The following is a 21580-nucleotide window of genomic DNA, read 5'->3' on the forward strand; positions in this document are numbered from 1 at the left end:
AACAGAAAATTAAAGAGATGACGGATGCTGAGGCTTAGGCTGGAGTAAAAGCAGGCTGAATTGTTACTTAATTTTTAGAGCACTTTTTGCAGCACTGCCAGAAGCCATCTGTTTCTTTTGATTAGCAGCAAAACAATCTTGCATCCTGAGGGAAAGTGGAGAGGAAATGGCTGATGGATATAGGAGAGTGTTTGCATCTATGGAAAATCAATTTAACCACAAAAATCAGACTTACATTAAAGGAACAAAGCTTATCTCTTGATTTGTAAACATCCTACTATCAAGAGATATCACTTCCTATAGCTATAAACTCATCCAGCTGTGTGATGCATCCACCATTAAGTACAGTAAACTGCACCTTGCCACTTGTGAGCGATACATCCCATTGTCTCAAAGACGACTCTAAAGTTGCTTTATGTTCATTCTATTGCCACAAACCTCTGCCAGTAAAGACAAAACGTGTATGCATTATTCCAGTATAAGTTAACTTCAAATTATCGTTTTGGGGGTCATCCCTGTAGGTGAAAGAATTTGAGCTAACGTATTATTCAAACTGGAAAAAACATTTTATCCAGTTACGATGGACTCATACAGCATTTCAAATGAATATTGCATTTAAACATTTTCAGAGAGTTAACACTGATCTGAAGCAGAGCACATCATCATATAATGGTATCTACATAAACAATAAGAAACATACACAATTCATATGCTTACTATAGTACCCAAGACATTGTGTACTGTGAAGTGTAAACTCAAACACAAGAGCAATAAGCAGTCTGCAACATTTAACACGCTATCGTGTATCTTAAGATTTTCTTCTGCCTCAACATTCATAAAAACATTCTGAATGGAACTATTCAGGCCCCTGGGCGATTCACTGAAAGACTTCAAAGTTTTATTTAGTTTGTGCAAAAGGACTTTAAAATAAACAAGAAGAAAACCAAGGGGGGGGGGGGAGGGAAGAGAGACCTTTTCACTTCCTTGGTATCTTTTCCAAACCTCAGTCTTCTAGCCGACAACATATTTTTTTCACTTATCACACAACCCAGCAATCTCTTGAGGGCTAAGCTGTCTATTTTTGTGGAAACTCCAGTTGTTTATAGCTGACTTTAGTCAAGTGAGATGCTTAGTGTAGAAAACAAGATTTTATGTTCAAGACAATTATGAAAAATAATGGCAATATACACAACAAAATGATAAATCAGTATTGAAAATGCTTAACTAAAATCCACACAACGTAGCTCTAAATGTTGAAAAAGTGACCTCTACACAGGGCATAGAAAGGAACTATTCTGTTAATGGTTTAAAAGGAAAAGGATACAGAAGAGCTCTTCAATTTGGCTATAGGCAAGGGTTTTTTTAGGTGTTTTTCTAATCAAGCATCTGTTTGAAGGGCTTATGAAAGAAGTCATATAATTAGCGGAACATTAAAAAACCAAATGGCAAATCCTACCTCAAGAAAAAACACTTCATTGTTTCACCAATAATCACAGGTTTTAAAGCTCTAGTATTAGCAAATCAGACAACACACTTAATAATGGCAATTTTGCCCTTTTTCCATACTGCATGGATTAAATGCATTAATCCAGTGGATTTTTGCTCAGGCCAAAAATAAAACAAAAGATTTTTTCCTCTTCTTCCACATAGAAAGATCCTTCCTTACCTGAATCACTTTCCTCTGAGCCTCCCATACTTAGGCTGAATGTTATGCTACCAGATATCATGTGTATAACTGATGACATTGCTTCCGTACCTAAAAGGGTTTGCCATCACACAGGGCTGTATTAAGGCCTCTGTATATTTTCCAATAAGCTTAAAAATCACCATCAAATTTTACATGGATATATGGCTAGTCTATTTTATTTAGCCCTGAAACCAATAACAAAAAATTAAACATTACATCTGTTTACTTTGAATACCAGAAGTGTTCAGCACATCATCAGCTGAGAGACAGTTGGCAGTCTACGGTAACTATCAAGTCTCCAAATCTTGAACAAACATCTAGCTTGTTACTAATAAAGAAACAAAATGTTATACATTGATATTTTAAGAGAAAAAAGTTGTTAGACAGTACATGTTTTTGTAAGGGCAGAACATAAGGTTGGCTGAGCTTTCTAAATAGGTAAAACAATTTATTTAAGTACTGTGACGGCTAATGCAAATACTATATGGCTGAGGATGGGATAAGATGGGGTAAGTATCCGAACAAAACAGAAATGAATGACTGAGCAAGAACCCTTTAAAAAGCAATACAGAGTTTCAATTCTGGGTAAACTACTTGAAATTCATCAAGAGACTCAAACACTGGGACTCAGAACAAGTCGCTCTCTCAACATCTAAGGTATAAAATTATTCACTTTTTGTGGATAGGTTCTAATAAATGGAAGGTACCACAACACGTACCGTTCTCGGTCTTGTTCGAGGGCTTTCTGCTCAGCTTCTAGACTAGCCTGCAGACCTGCCTGTTCGCTGCAGCTGTTGTTCAAGGTGGCAAGCTTCTGTTTCTGCTCTTCAATTTCAAAGTCTATCGTCGAACGACGTTGCAAAGCTGAGTGCCTCCTTTCTAACTTTGCAACAGCTTGCTCCAGCGCCTCTCTCTGCTGTTTTTCCCTTGATTCAAGGATTTCTTTTTCCTTTTTCCGAACCTTTTCTTCCTGACGAGCTACATTGGCTGTGAATTCAAAGGTTTCTTGAAGCTGCTGCAGCTGATTTGTGCTAGCTCTATACTGGGCGAGCTGTTCCTCTTTTTCTTCTATTTCTTTCTCTATTTGATAGAGAGTATTATCTAACCCTAACAAGCCCCTGTCAAGGACTTCAGAAGCTCTTTGTTTTTCTTCCAGCAGAGCTGGCAAATGATTACTCTTCAGGTACTCAAGCTGGCGTACTTTAGATTGGAGCCTGTACTCTGCTGGCTTTATCTTGTCAACTTCTTCAGCCTTGAGTACAGCATCCACAAAGTTTTCATCATCTCTCTTGAGATTTAAATGTTCTTCGTGTGCAAATTTTAAGTGTTCCAGAGCTCTTTTTTCATCTGTTATTTCCTTTTCTAGGTGATCCATTTGTTGAACTAAATCTTTTTCCAAAATAGTCAACTGTTCCAGTTGTTTCCTTTTAAACTCTACAAAATCATGCTGTGCTTTTTCTAACTCTTCGTGGTTTTCATCACCTTCAGATCGGGCTTCCTTGACTTTCAAAAGAGATTCTCTAATATCTTCAAGATCTCTTTTCTCTTCTTCAACTCTTTGTACATCCCCTCTCTTCAGGAGCTCTATCATGACCTGCTTCTCTCGAAGCTGTTCTTCTAGATGAGCCACCAGCATCACCTGCTCCCTTTCTTGTTCTTCGAGTCTCTTTTTTTCTGATTCCAGCTTAATATACTGTTCATCTTTTTCCTTTTTAAGCTTTTCTAGTTCACGGAAAATCTGCATTTTCTCTGCTTTTTCATTATGATTAAGTTCCTGTAGTCGCTGCAACTCCTCTTTGACCCGGGCAAAAATTTCTTCCTGCTGCTTTTTCTTTTGAAGCTCTATCTCCTGTTGTTCCCGTAATCTCTCTTCTTCAAATTTTTCTTTTTCAGCCAGCAAATCCTTTAACCTGCTCTCAATGTGAACACTCCTCCGTTTCAGACTCTCTTCCTGTTTTCGAATTTGCAGCTGTACTATTTCTGTTTCTTTGCGCTGTGACTCTACTTCTTGCTGCATTCTTACAAGTTCTGCTTTGTCAGATCTTTGTTTTTCTTCCATCTCTTCTATTTGTTTCCTACAGTAAAACATTTACATGCAATATTTCAAACTTTTCTTTCTTTCCAAAAGACAACATATCCCTTAGAAGTTAAAAAGGTTTGGACAAGGATTTTGCAGAATATATAATGGTTTCTTTTTTTAAGTTTTGTTCTGCCACAGGTTAAGATCTTACATTGCTTGGAAGTGACTCAATGCATGAGACAAATGGTAAAGAGATTCATATAGTCTATTTCAACATAAAAAGTTGTGGATATATGAAATTACAGGAAGACATGTTATATAGTATTTATGTTAGCAGAAAATTAGACTGTATTAGTTCTGTCAAATCCAATAAAAATATTGATAGAACACATCAGTGCACACAGGGAAGCATAAATATATGTATTTTTATGTATACACACATTCTCATATACAAAACTTGTATAAAAGGACTTTATTCGAAATTTGCCTCACCAAATTTAAGCCAACAGATGAATTAAAACAATGTCTTCTCTTTAGGTGAACCTAACTGGATTATTGATAAACAGGATTATAAACTTAGGAACAGATGTATTTGAGAGAGAAATTACTTTAAGACAAATTATTATGTCCTGTGCAGTCTCTCTTTTAAAGGTTCTAGTGGATTCCATATGAGGACAGACCGAGACTTGAGGGTCACCATTATCCCCATAATACAGTCGCTTGAATACATGTAGAGACAACCTCCAAGTCAGTTGGTTATTTTGCAAGAAGTTAAAGTCAGATAGATTAAAGCACAAGCAAAGCAACTTCAGCGCAATCTGAATTCAAACCCTATCAACATAACAAAGAGGATAAATATCAATGATTCTGTTGCATCATTTTCTGAATAACATCTAATGCTTTGGAGTTTCAAGGGTCTTCTGAGTTTACTTAACTTAGTCCAGCTATATAAACAGCTCTTTCAAAATGGAGCAAGCAGTCTAAAGCTGAGATGGCAGAAAGTGTGTTTCAGCTTATGAATCTAATCAATGCTGTGATCTGCAACAAGGTGAGAGCTATTACTTCTAAAATCTTAGCAGGTACGATGAGCCAGAACAGCCAGCTCAGTTTGCCAGCTGACGGCAATACTGTCTTTTGTACTTCAAACTGATTTCTAAATAACATTCTGATAAGTATGACTGGTATGCCCATACCAGCACTACAGTTATATTTAACAGAAGCAGAGTTTATAGCATTAGTTTTTCCAATTAAGATTCATTCCAAAGGCAACTAAATCATAAAAAAGGTCTGAATAAAGAATATAATTTGCCATCTTTTAAAATAATACCATGAAAATTAAGAGCAAGAGTAATATTACATTTGTATGATCTACCATCCTCGTACCTTTCTGTTTGTTATTTCCTTTGCTAAAGATCGCATTTAGCTACAATTCAGCTTGTCTATCTGTTACTAATCAATAAGAACGAACACTTCAAGATAAGAACCAAAATCTTCACAGAAGATAAAACAAGATAAAATTATTTATATCAGGATCCTCTGCTTGCTGAGTAACACCGTGATTCCAAATTATATCATTTAAATGAGTCTACAGTGTGCATGTATATTCACACACATATACATAAAGACCACAGAGAATAATGTTACCTTTTACTTTCTAATTTTTCAAGCTCCTCTCGTTGTTGTCTCTCAAATTCTAGCCTGATTAAAAAAAAGAACACAGTAAAAAGGTTATTATTTCCTGAATATCACAAAAAATAGGAAGATATGACGCAATTCAGTGTCTGTTTAGAAGATTATAACAATGGTACAAATCAGAAGTTTTATAAAACTACTGTCTACAATAACAGAAAATATTTCCTTCATTAGGGGTTACAAATTAGGTATCATGCTGTCTGACGCGCGCACAAACAGAAAAGTAAATGAATTTCTGCGGAAAAAAAAAAGAACTATTTAAAAAGTAAAGTTAAACAACACAGATAAACAATTAGCATAGCCTCTGCAAGTTAACTACACGCGGACATGGCAATCAATACATAAAAACTGAATTTCTCTACCTTAGACAGATTGGTCCTTTTACAGGGAAAAGACTGCCATGGGAGGCAGAGGGAAACAGAGAGATCAATTAAGAAAGGAATTGATAGAAAAAACATATTAGTGGTACAGAATATTTTCAAGTCAACAACAGTTTGTTTTATTAGAGGTTAAATTGGTTAGATTCATAGAACATTCGTCACATTACTATTCAAAAGTAAAATTTAAATAAATGTTCTTTCCAAACATGTTTTTCAAATGTCAGTGATAGTTAAATTGATGCTCATCTTCCTATGGTTTATTAACTTGGCCACTTCTGAGAAGTGAAAGAGCTACAAAACTACGCTACAGCATGCTCGTAGCTCTTCCTTTTCCTCCCAAGGGAAAAAAAAAAAAAACCAAACCACAAAACCAAAAACCACCACCACACCAAACATTACTATGATGTCATCAGCGGGGTTGAAAAACCTCAAATTCCTGCAAAATGAAACATTCAAGCACAGAACACAATCCAAATCCATTCATCTAAAATATTTTGAGGTTTTAATGTATTTAGTTTGATAAGGTTCTGAATAATTATGGGACAGTATTTTATGTCATTTTTAATATCAGCTTTTACTACAGTTGCACAGAAGTCCTTCTCTTTAATTTCCTTTGAAAGTTTTATATTTTTTAAGGAAGTTTCTCAAAATAAATATTTTATTTTAAATATTAAACCTATATATAGACTAAAATATTCAACCAAATACACAAATATCCAGTTATTTCAGACCTGCTACAGCTTAAGAAGTTTGCAGGTCAGTGAGATAGGTTCACAAACACTGAAAAAATGAAGACTGCACCACAAGTTAACTTACAGTATGTGAGAAACTGCAGTTTAAGATGTCATGACCACAATTATATAATCAAGTTTTTTAAAAATAAGGTATGTTTAATATTTCTTTCTAAAATCATACAAATGCCTATTAGAAAAAGGAATTGCCCTTGGAAACATGCAAAAAAATACACCAATAATCTAATGTTTATAAAGCAATTTAAGTGAACTTTGATTCCTACATGCTCAAGAAGCATCTTTAACCACTGCAATAGTGGAGAAAAACTGGTTTTACAAATTTCATTTTTCTCTATTTCTCACAAATTCGTTTTAAAAAAAATGCCTTCTACAACTTCTAAGAGATTAGCAAATGTAGATTTTTATACACAACTCCAGACATCCAGAGTCTTCATGTAAATGTCTCACCAAGAGCCCCTTCACGTTTGCATTAAGACTATGTCTAGGACAGGCACTATCTCAACATTACAGCACAAGGAGAGATGACAACAACTTAGTATTTTTAATTTGATTACAATTTCTGTTGCAGCAATGCAAAATCCACAAAGTTATGCAAAAGAACAAAAAGCAATCTGAAGGGACCTTCAGAAAGCAAAAGCTTAATTCAATTGTTACCATGAGCTTCCTCCCCCTCCCCCCCCCCTTTTTTTTTTAAGCTATATCTCAAAAAGTGCTTGCTTTGGCTATGGTCTACTACCTCTGGAATTCATAGCTGTTAGTTATCACTTCTTACCTAGGGCTTGGCTGACAAATGCCACTATATTCATCGTTACTTCAGTCCAAAATAATATAGACCCTGGGGAATATAGCTCTGGTCTGTGGAAATGCAGATGTCCGTTGGGCGCTGTCAGATGTAGACCATCTTTGCTTAGACAGTTGGCAAAGATGATTTCCAAGTATTCCCATGCTTGGTTAGGCCATAATGAAGTAAAACATTTCAGATTGGCTAACATAATGTGCAAAACCCAGAGCAAAAATCTTTGGATATTTTAACTGTCCTATAAAACACATAATTTGGCAAACACATTTTATATAAGTATAAAGATGGTAACTAGCTTTTGATTGAGATCTGATACAAGGGAAATGAGCCATCACAGCAATCAGTCTGATATAAAAACAGGTCAGCGGTGAAAACTCCGGGATTTTCTCTTTGAGGATGTCCCTCTAATACCTTCAACAGTGGTGTCACGACAATCAGTTTTACCTTACACTGAAATGAAGCTGGTGGTGCTCAAAAGGTTGTTCAGGAAAGAGGAATGAACTATGCAGAAGTGGTTCTTTCTTCAGTGAAAATGGCTATTTCCCAAACCCAAATATGAATCATCATCAACACCCCAATCAACAGCTTCCAAACGCTACACCTAGCTGTTTTAAAAATGCACGTTTAATGCATTTTAGACAAGTAAATACTCCTATGAAGAGAAGGGCTAACACAGCCTGGTGTTTTGCTGCTACGTAGATTCGGTGGTGCCTAAGAAGGTCTGAGCTCCACTGAAGGCTCTCCTACCAAGGGGTTATCTAATCTCTCTCAAAGGCGCTCACGCTGCAGCCCTTATTTCTGCAGGGGTAACAACGATGCCTGTCTTCCTTAGCTAGCTGCCTAGTTTCTCAATATATTTAGGAATTCACCACTTCTGAGACCATTACCTCTGCAATATTTGCTTCAAACTGGTTATGGGCTCAAAGTTATTTCAGGACAGGAGAGAATCTGGGGAGGCAGGACAGGCGGTCAATGATTGCGGATACGTTGTTTCTTTAAGAAGCTAGTAAAAAAAAAATCTCAGCATCACCAAAAAAAAAAAAAAATCAACAGCTATAACAAATCACTGCCAGTTTTACAAAGCACAGATACAAGACTGATTTTTTCCGGTTTAGTCTATCCATAATAAAAATCTTTTTCACATAACCTCTATTTCCTTTATTAATGTGAGCACTACTGTGAATAGGAAAAAATATTAGCTTGAAATTAAAAAGAAAGAAACATACAGATATTAAAGACTAGAATCCACTCTTTCTTCTTTTGTAGATCTACCACAAAGGACCTTAATCTGATCAGTATTGAATTAAAGAGACACCATTTTCCTGGAAAACGTGGCATATGTAGTGATAAGAGCAGTGTAGATAAGCTGCAGAGAAAGGAAGTCAGTTCTGCTAGCACTGTACTACAATAGCTTCATTTACACAGCACAAAAGTTCGATCTGGTACTACATCTGTTAGGAAAGACTGAGTACTGGCAGGACTACAAAGATGTTACAATGCTGTTCTGTAGCCCAATTTATGAGATTAATTTAAAAAACAAAACAAAAAACCCCATGCTAAATCCATGACAAGACCAAGGTTATTCATGAGTGGTTTTAGAGTTACAGTATAATGTAGCTTACAAAAGGCCCACAAATGAAATCTTCAGCATAAATCTATGTGCAAAATTCTATTTTATCCAAAGCTTATTATCCGAAGCAGTGTTCCATGACACCAGATTAAAGACAGAGACTCGGAAGAAGCAGAACAAAGAATTTTGCATGTTAAGCCAAAATTTTATGCAACTATCTCCACATATGGGAAATCAACAGCCAAACAAAAAACACACATACAACAAAAGCCACACACAAAGACCACCCATCTGCAAACACAAAGATAACACTGATTTTCACATGGGAAAGATACAGATACAGTAAGCAAGAACCATCATTTATCTGCTTTCACAACAACTGAAGGTAATACCCCACAGGCTCTTCTGCCATTGATTGCTAAAGATACTAGATCTTACAAGCTGTTTATTGCAACCTATAGAACTTGCAAATTTAGCTACCAGTCTTTAGGTTATCAACAGTGAAACTGGAAGAAAAGGTGGTCTTGAAAGTACTAAATTAACAATAGGCAGAATGCTAGTCAGCTCCAGAAGTCGGACAAAACACAAACAAACAAGAAAACCCACCAGAGGGCCAGCTACTGAATCTAGATCTACACTGCTGGTGGGCAGTATACCATTATGTCATGAGAAACTGATACTATAATCTATTGTAATAAAGGGTCATACCAAAGGACCACATCCTACATTATTCCTGCTGGGGGTGGGGGGGGTGGGGGGGAAATCCAAACCAAATTTAGTGTAGGATATTCTTTTCCATCTGCACTTTTCCAGGAAGCGAGATGCTTCTTCCACCTAATGTCTTGGGTACAATTACCCTGCCTTTGATACCCAGAGATCAGACTTATTGAATGTTTTACCCAGGCTGAACACTCAGAAGAATAACCACTGCAGCACTGTACCTGCTAAGCAGCATTCCTAGCTGGAAGTACAGGCTCAAGCATTCTGCAAGCCGTCTAACTCTTTACGACTACGATGCCATTGGCTTTGAATTATTACTAAGGCCTAAATGCCTGGGGTCTGTTTTATTCAAAACATATTCTTTTCTTTAACTTACATTTACCCCAGCCACTTGTTCCCCTTAAAGTAACACTTTCTGCAGAATCACCTGTTTGGGACAAGCTCACCACATGATCAGAAAAACTCCAGTGCTGCCACAAAGGAGGAGATGGAAAGAAAACAGTGTCAGCATCAACATAAATAAATTTAAAATTCTCATGGAACCCCAGCCTAAGCTGAAAAGCTGCTCTTGCCAAATGGCTGTCCATAAAGATGCACCAATTATGGAAGATGCTTTCTTCTACCGATTTGTAAGACCAGGGCTCAGTTAAACTGCCGTGCAAACTTCAGATCCTACCTTCTCTTTGCAGCAGTCATAAAAGCAGTAAAAACAGTCACATTTGAAGTTTGTTGGGTGTGGAGTTTGGTTTTTGTTTTTTTTTAAATCGCTGAGCTATTAGCGATAGTGCAGACCCGCCTCAGCACTGCATAGGCAATATGTATTATTAGGTATGGCATCTATTGTTTTAAACATTGTTAAAGCATCTGAAGATGGGGTAAGAGTTTAAATTATGAATACACAACCATTGGGACCGGTACTGTTTCATATCTTCATCAATAACATAGACAGTGGGATCCAGTGCACCCTCAGCAAATTTGCAGACGACACCAGGCTGAGTGGTGCGGTTGACATGCCTGAGGGACAGGATGCCATCCAGAGGGACCTGGACAAGCTTGAGAAGTGGGCCCGTGTGAACCTCATGAGGTTCAACAAGGCCAAGTGCTGCAGGGTCCTGCACCTGGGTCAGGGCAAGCCCCGGTATCAATACAGGCTGGGGCATGAAGGGATCGAGAGCAGCCCTGCCGAGAAGGGCTTGAGGGTACCGGTGGATGAAAAGCCGGACGTGAGGCGGCAACGTGCGCTCGCAGCCCAGAAGGCCGACCGTATCCTGGGCTGCGTCAAAAGAAGCGTGGCCAGCAGGTCGAGGGAGGTGATTCTGCCCCTCTCCTCCGCTCTGATGAGACCTGCACCTGGAGTACTGCGTCCGGCTCTGGAGCCCTTAGCACAGGAAAGACGTGGACCTGTTGGAGCAGGTCCAGAGGAGGGATCAAAGGGAAAACGATCAGAGGGATGGAACACCTCTCCTATGAGGTGTTCCTATGAGGAAAGGCTGAGAGAGTTGGGGTTATTCAGCCTGGAGAAGAGGAGGCTCCGGGGAAACCTTATTGCAGCCTTTCAATACCTAAAAGGGGCTTATAAGAAAGATGGGGACAAACTTTTTAGCAGGGCCTGTTGCAATAGGACAAGGGGTGACGGTTTTAAACTAAAAGAGGGTAGATTTAGACTAGATAGAAGGAAGAAATTTTTTACATTGAGGGTGGTGAAACACCGGCACAGGTTGCCCAGAGAGGTGGTAGATGCCCCATCCCTGGAAACATTCAAGGTCAGGTCAGACAGGTCTGTGAGCAACCTGATTTAGTTGAAGATGTCCCTGCTCATCGCAAGGGGTTTTGGACAAGATGACCTTTAAAGGTCCATTCCAGCCCAAACTATTCTATGATCCTATGATTCATGAGCTTCCTTGCTTAGAAAAACCTATGTACATAACAGTGACTATGTAACAACCTCAGATAGGTTTTATTGCTCACTAACAAGTGACAGTCATGCAGACCTGCATTCCTCCTGTAGTGTAATCCTTAAGCATAATCCCTTCTTGCGTTTACAAATCAAGCAGGACAAAATATCTATTCCTGCAAGTCAGTTCACAAAGATTAATTGAATGCAGACTAGCAGGAGAATATCAATAATTAACCCTCTGCTCATAGTTTACAGTCTAATAAAACACAGGCATGGAAGTGTTCAGGAATATAAAGAGTATTTCACCTAATCTTATCGTCAATTTCAACAGCAACAATGCTCTGGTAATCATACCCGAGAAAGGAAAATAAAAGTTACAAGAAGTGTTACACAGGAAAAATGGCAGCATTTCTAAAAACTGCTGCATGCATTGATAATTTAGTTATATTATTCATACTGTTCGATTTCCAGGAAAGCAAGGCAAGATGTTTGAAGAACTGATAAGCAAAAAAGAAGCTATATTCCACAAAACACACCAGGGAAAAAGAAGAATTTGCTGCAATCTGCTCCATCAGAGACAATCAAGTAACTCTCCAGACTTTCTCTCTCTCTCTTTTTTTTTCTTTTTTTTTTTTTTAAACAAGGGTTACAGGAAAAATCCTCTCTCTAAGACACGATTTTGCATTATCTGAAGGCAGTACGAACTCCTTGGGCAGGGAAATCATTCTTAAGCCCACCTTCAACTGGGCCTTGCCCATGACATTATATTTTGCCGCAAGTCTGAAAGACTAAAAGTAAGGCAATGCTGGAAATAATCTGTCCTACTCTATGCTGACTGCAAAGTCAAGGTCAGTACTGTGCAGTATGATGTAATTATTCATAACAGTATTGTAGCAGAGTAACATTATTAGTCAGGGAAAAGCCCATGGTAGCTGATCAATAACCAGAGGCAACAAACAACAGCCAGGAACTTTCTCCAGCCCACAGAAAATATAATACTAGCAACTGTCACTAGAAGCTTTTAGATCGAACTATTTGAAAAGGTAAAGAAACAGAAAAATATACATATACTTTTCTGATCGTCTCTTTCATCTGCCTGAAAAAAAAGATGTAATTCATCAGCAACTAGCTCACTATCTTGAGATCTCTGTAAGTACTCAGTAGCAGAAGAGCAACAGTTACATTTGAAGCAATGTTATTACACATACTCTATATTTAAGACATTGTTTAACTTGAAGTTGTTATTACCTGTCCAATCTTCCTCAATTCTAATGGATAAAGAGCAACTCCACAGTAAAACTCGGGAATAAAGCTGCGCTATCCAAGCCTATAATTCAATTTACAGCCATTTTTTCAAAAAGCGCATAGGTGGTTAAAGTGCCTCATCTCACACTCAATTCAAAACCCAGGCACTAGCTATTGAAAAAAAAAAAATTAGAACAAAACACCATCAATTCTCTGTAAGTCACTTTAAGAACACTGGTGAAAACATTAAAAACAGCTTCTCTACAATAAGCAGTCTATGTCATTGTTACTGTATACTAAAACTGTTTTCCGCATCCTAACTTGGCCACCTACTAGGACGTATATAGGTGAGAATACATGACATTCATTTCCCAGCCTTTTTATGCTTGTATTGGTATTATATAAACCCAAGAAACCTTAATTTTCATTTTACAACGTATTTTTCTCAGGAAAAATAGTTAACTTTTAATTCTGAAGAAAGCATAAACGTAAAATTTGCCACGTGATTATTGTGCTGAACTACCTTGGTTACAATGCAAATGTTGTCTCCCAGACTCCAGGTACTACAACTTTCTTTGTGTCAGATCTATCCCTGTGGCTGTTTGCTGGTGCAGTTACACTTCTTGCATTTGAGCAGAGAAATCCCAGGTAAAAGCAAGTTTTAAGCAGGATGGAAAGCTCCTCGGTGTCCCTTCACCCCATTTTCTAGCATGGACCAGTTCAAATAACATTTCTGAAAAGTTCTGGCTTCATTCGGAAGCCCATTATTCAACAAGGATAACCTGAGAACAACATATTTTCTATTACTGCCATTTGGAACATTCAAACTGCTAAAATGAAGAACGGTTGGAATTTTAACAACCGCGTTTTAGAATATACTCACCCTGGATTATAAAGCATAACCGCTGACAGGTTCTCACAAGATTTTGAAAGATCTGTCATAGACAAGCTGAAGGAAGACAGCAGTCCACTCTAACAACAGACCATAAAATAAATGTATTAGACAAACACTGATGTGCTTACAAACTCTTACTTTGTTTCACTTGATGAAATATTAACTAAAGTATGTGAAGCAAATAAAAAAAAAGTGTTCTACAACAATCAAGGTATACCTATATTAGCAAGAAAATTGTGAAAAGGTTTGAATTTACCAAACACTGATTTACTCTACCTTTCTTTTCTCCCTTAGCTTAGCAGCTTCTTTGGGGTGGTTAAAGCGAAACATATTGGTTCTTCCAAGTAATATAACAGCACCTGATGAGAAAAACACACACCATTCACGGACGACATTCTGTACCTGAAAATGCCACGTAATTTTTCAGACACACAATATGTAAGCAAAGACTTCCATTAAGCAAGAACAAAATGAAAATGCATTTTGACAATTCAAGTGTACAACTACCTTCCTACTCTTAAACTTCTACTCTACTACTTTAAAAAAAAAAAAAAACAAAAAACAACCCACACATGTTCACACACACAAAGGTCAATCATGTTCATGCAGTTCAGTTAAAGAATAAATCTAGGTAGAGGAAGCAGTGGAAGCAGCTGCCCCAATTTGATCTATACACTGTTCAAGGGTGCTACACTGGAAGCCACCAGTAGGTACCAGCTACAATGGGAACATCCATAAATGTGACTAAGAACAAACCTGTCCATCCACTACTGATCGCAGGCAGGTTTGAATCCACCTACACTGAAAGGTCCAGATCTCCATAATTTGTACTCTCACTTACCTTTTTCTTCTCTATGTGGAACAACACTGAAGTTTATCATCACTCAAAACAGGATTATTAGACTTTTATACCCAATAGCTATTTTCTAAGGGAAGAACCTTGAATAATTCATATTGCTCAATGCACATCCATTACTGTATTTAATCATTTAAGGTACAGGTCACAAATAATGAGATTCTGGGCAATTCTTATCGTATTTTAAAGACAATGGCACCAAGATTAATACTTTCCTACTAAGAAATATATTGTCAGTGATGTCTCACTACTGTCATAACATGGAAGTCTTCCAAGTTAACCACCACAAAATCAAGCATTTATCCCTCAGTTGGTATGAGGCATTTTCAAAAAGAAAAAAGGACTCCACTACACTCACGGTATGAAAAAATTGCACTGAGACTGTTCACTACAAACAAATTCTTACCATCTGAGAATGAAATGCTGTCCTTAATAAGGAACACCCCTCTTAAAATTAGCTTAATTAGGAATATCAACCCAAATAAGGTCATCCAGTCTTGGCAAATGAACGGCAAAAACTACTATAGTCACAACATTGCTTCTTGCTGTCTACACAACACCTTAATTTTGGACCATACGAACTGTTTACCTCAGTCTGATCTTAAAAAGAATTACCTTTCATAAATCTGTACGTAGGTTTGTATTGCAAAGTCATTTTGATACCACCTCTAATTTATATGATGACCTTTCCTTTGAGAAGCGCGCTGGGCATACTTTTTATGTAAGCACATTAAAAGGGATCTCTGACAGTCATGACTGCTGTAGCGAAAGGGCTAAAACTGGTTTTAGTCTACCACGGCTTCATATGCTCACAGTTGTCCCAAACATTTATCTGTTCCACTCTTGCTGGCTACCCGGAGGAAGATTTTGTGACAGTGAGGATTTCTACGAAATTCCTTCAGTTGCTTTCAAATGAAGACAAAAATAATTAATAGGAAACATTTTTGGCCACTTTACTAGGTGGAAGCAACTTAAATAAATTAATCAAAATCAGAATGAATACAGTTATAGATATGTGTCCCTAACTTCATGAATTTAAAGGAAAACAGGAAAGAGAAGCTTAACAGCAAGCACATGACAGTCAAACCCAGATGGCGGATCATATGAACAACTCCTAGGTTTCTTTTTTAGTACTTCTCTGAATCCTATGATCATTTTTGTACTATTGTATTATTAAGGAAAAACTCTACAATCTTAATTTCCACTTGACAGAACTTAGATAAGCATCAACATCAAAGCCTCTTTAGGAAAAAAAAGTCTGGACAAAACCATGCAGTCAAATATTGCCTAAGCACCGGGTTCGATTGTCCGCTGTTGTACAATGCAGCTCTCCATCAGAATGTAAGTATGCAAAGTGCAGCATAAATGTCATCATGGAAACATAACTGGATTTGCTGTGGGGTTTGCTTCCCATTTATTTACTGTAAGCAACAATTCTTATTCTCCTTGAATGTTAAATGGCAAAGAAAAAAGGTTTGTCAAATACATCAACAGTACTAAGAACAACAACAACAAAAACTAAGCAAATTCTTTATCATTTGTGGAGCTCTGATCTCGCAATTTAACTGGTTGACTCCAACACATAAATGACCAAAGAGCGGGGGGGGGGGGGGGGGGGGGGGGGGGGGGGGGGGGGGGGGGGGGGGGATAAAAAAAAAAATATATATATAAAAAAATAAAAGAAGAATGCCTGTTGTATGTCATCAAGCATCTCTGACCTACACAGAGCAATATTTTGGAACTATGCAAACAAATGTATCTATAATTAAGATCTTACCAACTTCTAAAAGTCACTTTTTTTTTTTTTTAATTAACAAACTATAAAAAACAAGCAGTGGGAGGTTACATTAAGTACAGAAGGGCTGGCAGTTTGGCCTAAAAAACTGAAAACTTGGTTTAAGTTGAGGATATATTTAAGGTAAAGGACAAACTCTAATTGTGAATATTAATTCAGTTACCTCTAGAAATCCTACCATATGTTCTTAAGAATAAAAAATATTGTAGTAAGTTACATTTACGCAAAAAGGACACATTAGCCAGAATTCACAAATACTGGAAGTAATCTGTAGAAGGAAGTGGTAATTAATTACTATGCCTCTTTTTTTTTTAAACTCCATGACAGTCTAAAAACTTAACACATTTTCAAATGAACAATTACTAATGATGAACGGAAACATTTAAATATATCAGCAGTTAATCAGCGTTACCTAAAGTGCATATTTAAGGAGGCTGGCACTTCACGCTGTGAGACTAAATGCTAACACAGCTAGGATACATGGATTGTGCACGAGTCGTTAAACCAGTTATTTCATCAGTTTTGCCCACCTGATGTCATAGCTGCCACCTTTCTCAGACTCAGTCTGGTTACACAGTCTACAGGTCAGCTTATGGAGCTGTTTTTTACAAATTTAGTAACTCTAAGCAACCCTTTCCCCTTCTTTTGAGTTGCAAATTTCTTTGGACAGAAATTTGGGAGGCAAAAAGTCATGTTTCCACTCTTCACAGTACAAAAATCAAGTTGTTACATATGCCCGGAAGAGGGAAATAGCATCCAAACTCCTACTTTCTTCTGAGGCACATCAAACCTTTACTGCCTTTGAAACGCAGTAGGCTAAAGTAAAGATGAGTCATTGCAACTCATTTTTTATTGTTTACAGTGTTATTTGCCATTAATGTCAATGTTTCTGTTGCTAACAATTTATCAATGGGATTTACTCAAACATAAGACAAAGGGGGCTGGGCTTTCTTTTTTTCCCCCCAGTATCTGTAACAGAAACAAGTGCATATGCCTCTCATTTTGCATGAAGAAATAGACACTTTACAAAATCAATGTCCCCTCTCTACACCAAAACTCCTTACTTTCTGAAAGCAGACTTTTGAAGCACTTTTTTGAGTTCAGAAAAGATGCAAGGCTTTCCTTGTGTCACAGCCTCGCTCCTAAACACGTCTTCAGCTCATTGCTAAATGGGAAGATATTCTGGGTGCTCCTGGAAGGTAAAACATCCCAAACTTCTGCTGCAGCACCCACCAGCTTGTTAGCCAGTCCTTTCCAGGCCAACACAATACACCTTTATTCCCAGCTGTCCCGGCTGCTTTTTCATTTCCAGATTTTAAAGCTTTTATATTAAAATTATAATTCTCTAAACTTCCTCCATAAGGGTTAGCCTCCCTCTTTTTGTCATTTCCCTACAGCTGCAGTGAACAGATACTCCAGCTGAATCTCCCGCTATACAAGAGAATTTGGCAACAGAGCGTTAAGTAGGACCGGTCTGAAGCTTGGGGAGGGGACAGGAGTGTCTCTGATATTATTTTAGTCCTATATTCTTTTTCTTAATATTACAGCAATCGAAGCAATCTTGCATGGAGTTCACTTTATGTATAAACATTGAACAAAATCAAAGGGTAACTATCAAATCATACTCAAGATTATGAAGTGGCTTAAATTAGTAAAGAATTCTCTTTCCACCACATGGCAATTCTTTGACAGAACAAAAACTCCATGGCTCTCCTCATGGTTTTGGGCTGTAGTTGAGAAGACATAGAATTAAAATGAATTGAATGAAACAATAACCCCTTTATATACACACAGATTTTTTTTTCAGTGCTGTTGCCAGAAAGAAACAAAGATGCTGTACCAAAAATTACACTGTGCTGGGTAATACCTTGGTTTAGGTGCGTGGCCTCTGTAATCTGAATACCATTCACAGAACACTGCGCTCCATTCAGTGGTATTAGATTCACAGTACCGTTGAGATTTTCAAAGATGCAATGCTCACTTTCCAAATCAAGGCCATGAAGAACTAAATACAAAGATTAAATAACATAATTAGTGTCTTAACTACTAGTAAGATTAGCATACTGATATCAATTTATTAAGGACATATTGCACTACATATCTGAGAGTATCTTTTCTCTTTATTCTGAACAATATTTTTTTCCTTCCTTCACATCCTGCACGCCTTAAGCGTCGACACTGTTTATTGTTTTATTGTAGTGGAAAAAGAAGTGTGTTGGGTTGCTTGGGTTTTTTTCATGTAATGTTCTTTCCGCCTGTGTTTTAGCACCAGATTAGTAAATGCTTCTTTCCTTCTGATAGCAAACAGGAAAGTAAAATTTACATATTTGTAGAGACAAGGGTTTTTTGACTGGTTTCCGGGAAATAATGAAAGCTTCTTGACCTTAAAGCAACCATGCTTAAATCTGAAAAGACAGGATATAATCTGTGACTGTAGACTAACAAGGATGGCTAAAATAAGGTTCTTATGTTCTATTATATTCAGGCCTTTTATCAATCAGTTATGCTACTTTCTGCCTCTTCTTCAACTAATGTATGATTATCTCTACCTGTATTGTTTAATACCACAAAGCAACGCAAGGTTACTAGTTTAATGAAATTTATATAGAATTTTTAATCCAGGCATCTTTTGACCCACAAAAATATACCAAACTAAGTTATTTGACTCTCAGTCTCTCACCTCAGAATAAAAGGATGCAGTTTATTTAACGAAACTGCCTGCAAGCAACATATGTGACGGGGCAGTCCAGGTCTGGCAGTTAGTTGCTTTGATAAGAAGTGAATATCAGTACAAGAAGCCCACCTACTTTTTATCAACTTCCAGAATTTTCTTCAACTCAAATCTAAAGTCCAAAGACTGCTTTAGGTATAACAATATAACAATACTGTCATTATACAAAGGTTAAGAGAATGACTGTGCAGTAATTGTGACAGGTGCTGTATGAAAAAGGATGGTATTTTTACATGATGCTATTTCAAAAGAAGCAAGAAATAAATTAGTAACAAGTACATGAATATGAATAAATTTTAAGCCCATAAACTATTCTAGAAGTCATGCTCCTTGAAGCAAATCCCACGTAATTCAGCTCTCAAATTTTCTAGAAATTAAAATATGCAAGAACATAAAGACAACTAACTGAAAAAGGGAAAAAAATTATGAAGCTTTGTTCACATATTGGGATGTCAGAAGAAGGAAAAACAACTGAAGAAAGAACGTAAAAAAATGCCGAATTCCATACCAATATCCTGTTCTGTCACAGCATCTTCTCTGCCAACATATGTTTGGCCCTCCTAATTAAGAGAGAAACACACATTGTTTTCAGTTGAAATCTCCCTTCCTCCTCCACAAAGATATGTTATCCTTCCACTTTCTCAGAGTAACCTGAACGAAATATATGTTTAAACATAAATGAAGAAAAAAAATCGGGTAGCATTTTTAGAATGCTTTCACAGTCATTATTATACAATATTATTAGCAAATTCAAGTTTCAACTTTCCTGATGCAAGTTTGTAGTTTTGAGGCAATTAACCTAGATTTGGATTTCAAGTCAAGCTTTACAATGAGACAAACGAAAAACCAATATACATGGGTAGGAATATTAAACATCTATCTCTGGCTAACCAGTTGACCCTCAGGATAAACCTAAACAGTAAATTAACAGATATTGTAATTGAATCAGTTGCAACCTCTTAAGAGCTTTCCTTACTCTAGCAGAGAAACATAATGAGCTTTTCTTACTATGCTGGAGGAATGTAATGAGCACTATATTTAGATAGCAAATTAATACTACAATTTGTCTACTGAAAAAAAAAAAAAAAAATCACAAGGCATATAAAGGCTATGGAAACACAGACGTGTATTTACCTTCAAGTGGTACAAGATGATACCAGTACTGAGCAGATCATCATCAATGCCAATGAGATGAGGCAGTTCAGAATCTAACACAACACCTATCCCTTCTTTCCTCAGAGCCAAGGTTTGTTCCTGTAAAGGACAGAAGCCTATTTATTAGGATATGCAAGAAATACCGCTCTTCCTTCTCTTTCTAAACCAAGTTTGATGTAACTTATTCTTTGTAATATCACCCCCAAAAAAGCTTTTTTTTTTTTTTTTTTTTTTTTTTTAATGTTTTTCTACATTTTCAATGCGATTGTTGTATTTCCATTGAGCATTCCAAGCTTGCTGTTCAGGAAATCTGTGAAGGTGTTATTTGAAAGAAACCAGACAAACAGCTGAATTATACCAGATAAGGAAGATCAATCAAGAGTATAACAAGGCAATGTTGTCTAAAAGCAAGCTACGTACCACCTTGCATAAACGTAAGGAGAATTTAAAACTCCTCAGAATTCAGTATGGCTAAGGTACAGAAAACTGAAAACTCTTTGGCAATCCTTTAAATAAATTGAACTTTGCACAATAAAAACCCCAGACATTTGAAAACTCGGTAAGCCTAAGCAGTTAAAACATCATCCAATGTAAGGGAAGCACTGACAACAGTAAATAAATATAGGAAATATTTGTGGCATATAATTTCAATTCTTCAAAATTCCTTTGGGCCACATTGTACAGCCACCTGTAGGACGAAGCACCATTCAGCAGGACTACAAGCGGGACACTTCAACCTTGCATAAAATATCACGCGACGTAGTACTGATCAGGCAGTCTATGCAATAAATAAGAAATTAATTGTAGCTTTGAAATAAGTTTTAGTATTTATGAAGTTTATTTTTCAAGTTGAAACCAAATCCTATTGGTTTCTAGGCCTGGAAGATAACAGCAACAGAGACTGTGAATGTGTACACACACCGCCTTTCAAAATGAATGCATTTTTCTACGTAAAACAGCTAAGCCCTTACAAGCCAAGGAAGACTAACAACCCAGGAAGGAGAGGCAACATCAGCAAGTATCGCTTCTGTGTATTATAAGGCGCACACTTTTCTCCTGGTGCTAGTAAACACGGAAAATAAGGTTTCTGACAGCAGCGTGACTACTCCTTTTCCAAGTCATCAATATGCTTTCTCTGGAGCCAACCAAAACACTACACTGTTTGTAAGAAAAAACAACAGATAGATTGTTAATTTTCCCAAGTACAGCAACTTGCAAATCTGAAGGAAGAAAACAGATGTCATATCTCATTTCCCTGCACAGTACACAACATCATCAATATTGATACTGTTTAAAAAGTTCTAAGTATGGATACACCTGGGCAAGACAAGATAAAGACACAACATACAAAAGACACTGCAAAACAAAACCGGGAAATCCCACTCT

At 37.1% G+C, this 21580-nt stretch overlaps 1 protein-coding gene across 1 annotated transcript in view; it reads right to left on the bottom strand.

Moving 5' to 3' along the window:
• The window catches only part of KIF16B (kinesin family member 16B), a 146972-nt gene that overhangs the window by 57657 nt on the left and 67735 nt on the right, over positions 1-21580 (bottom strand). The window contains exons 13-19 of the mRNA XM_050893407.1: positions 20174-20293; positions 19548-19599; positions 18176-18313; positions 13934-14016; positions 13646-13734; positions 5352-5405; positions 2407-3762 (exon numbers count right to left, since the gene is read on the bottom strand). Coding sequence (XP_050749364.1) covers positions 2407-3762; positions 5352-5405; positions 13646-13734; positions 13934-14016; positions 18176-18313; positions 19548-19599; positions 20174-20293 — 1892 coding nt within the window. The remainder of the gene's footprint in view (positions 1-2406; positions 3763-5351; positions 5406-13645; positions 13735-13933; positions 14017-18175; positions 18314-19547; positions 19600-20173; positions 20294-21580) is intronic.

This window comes from Gymnogyps californianus, chromosome 3 (assembly GCF_018139145.2).
Source record: "Gymnogyps californianus isolate 813 chromosome 3, ASM1813914v2, whole genome shotgun sequence".
NCBI classification, from domain to species: domain Eukaryota; kingdom Metazoa; phylum Chordata; class Aves; order Accipitriformes; family Cathartidae; genus Gymnogyps; species Gymnogyps californianus.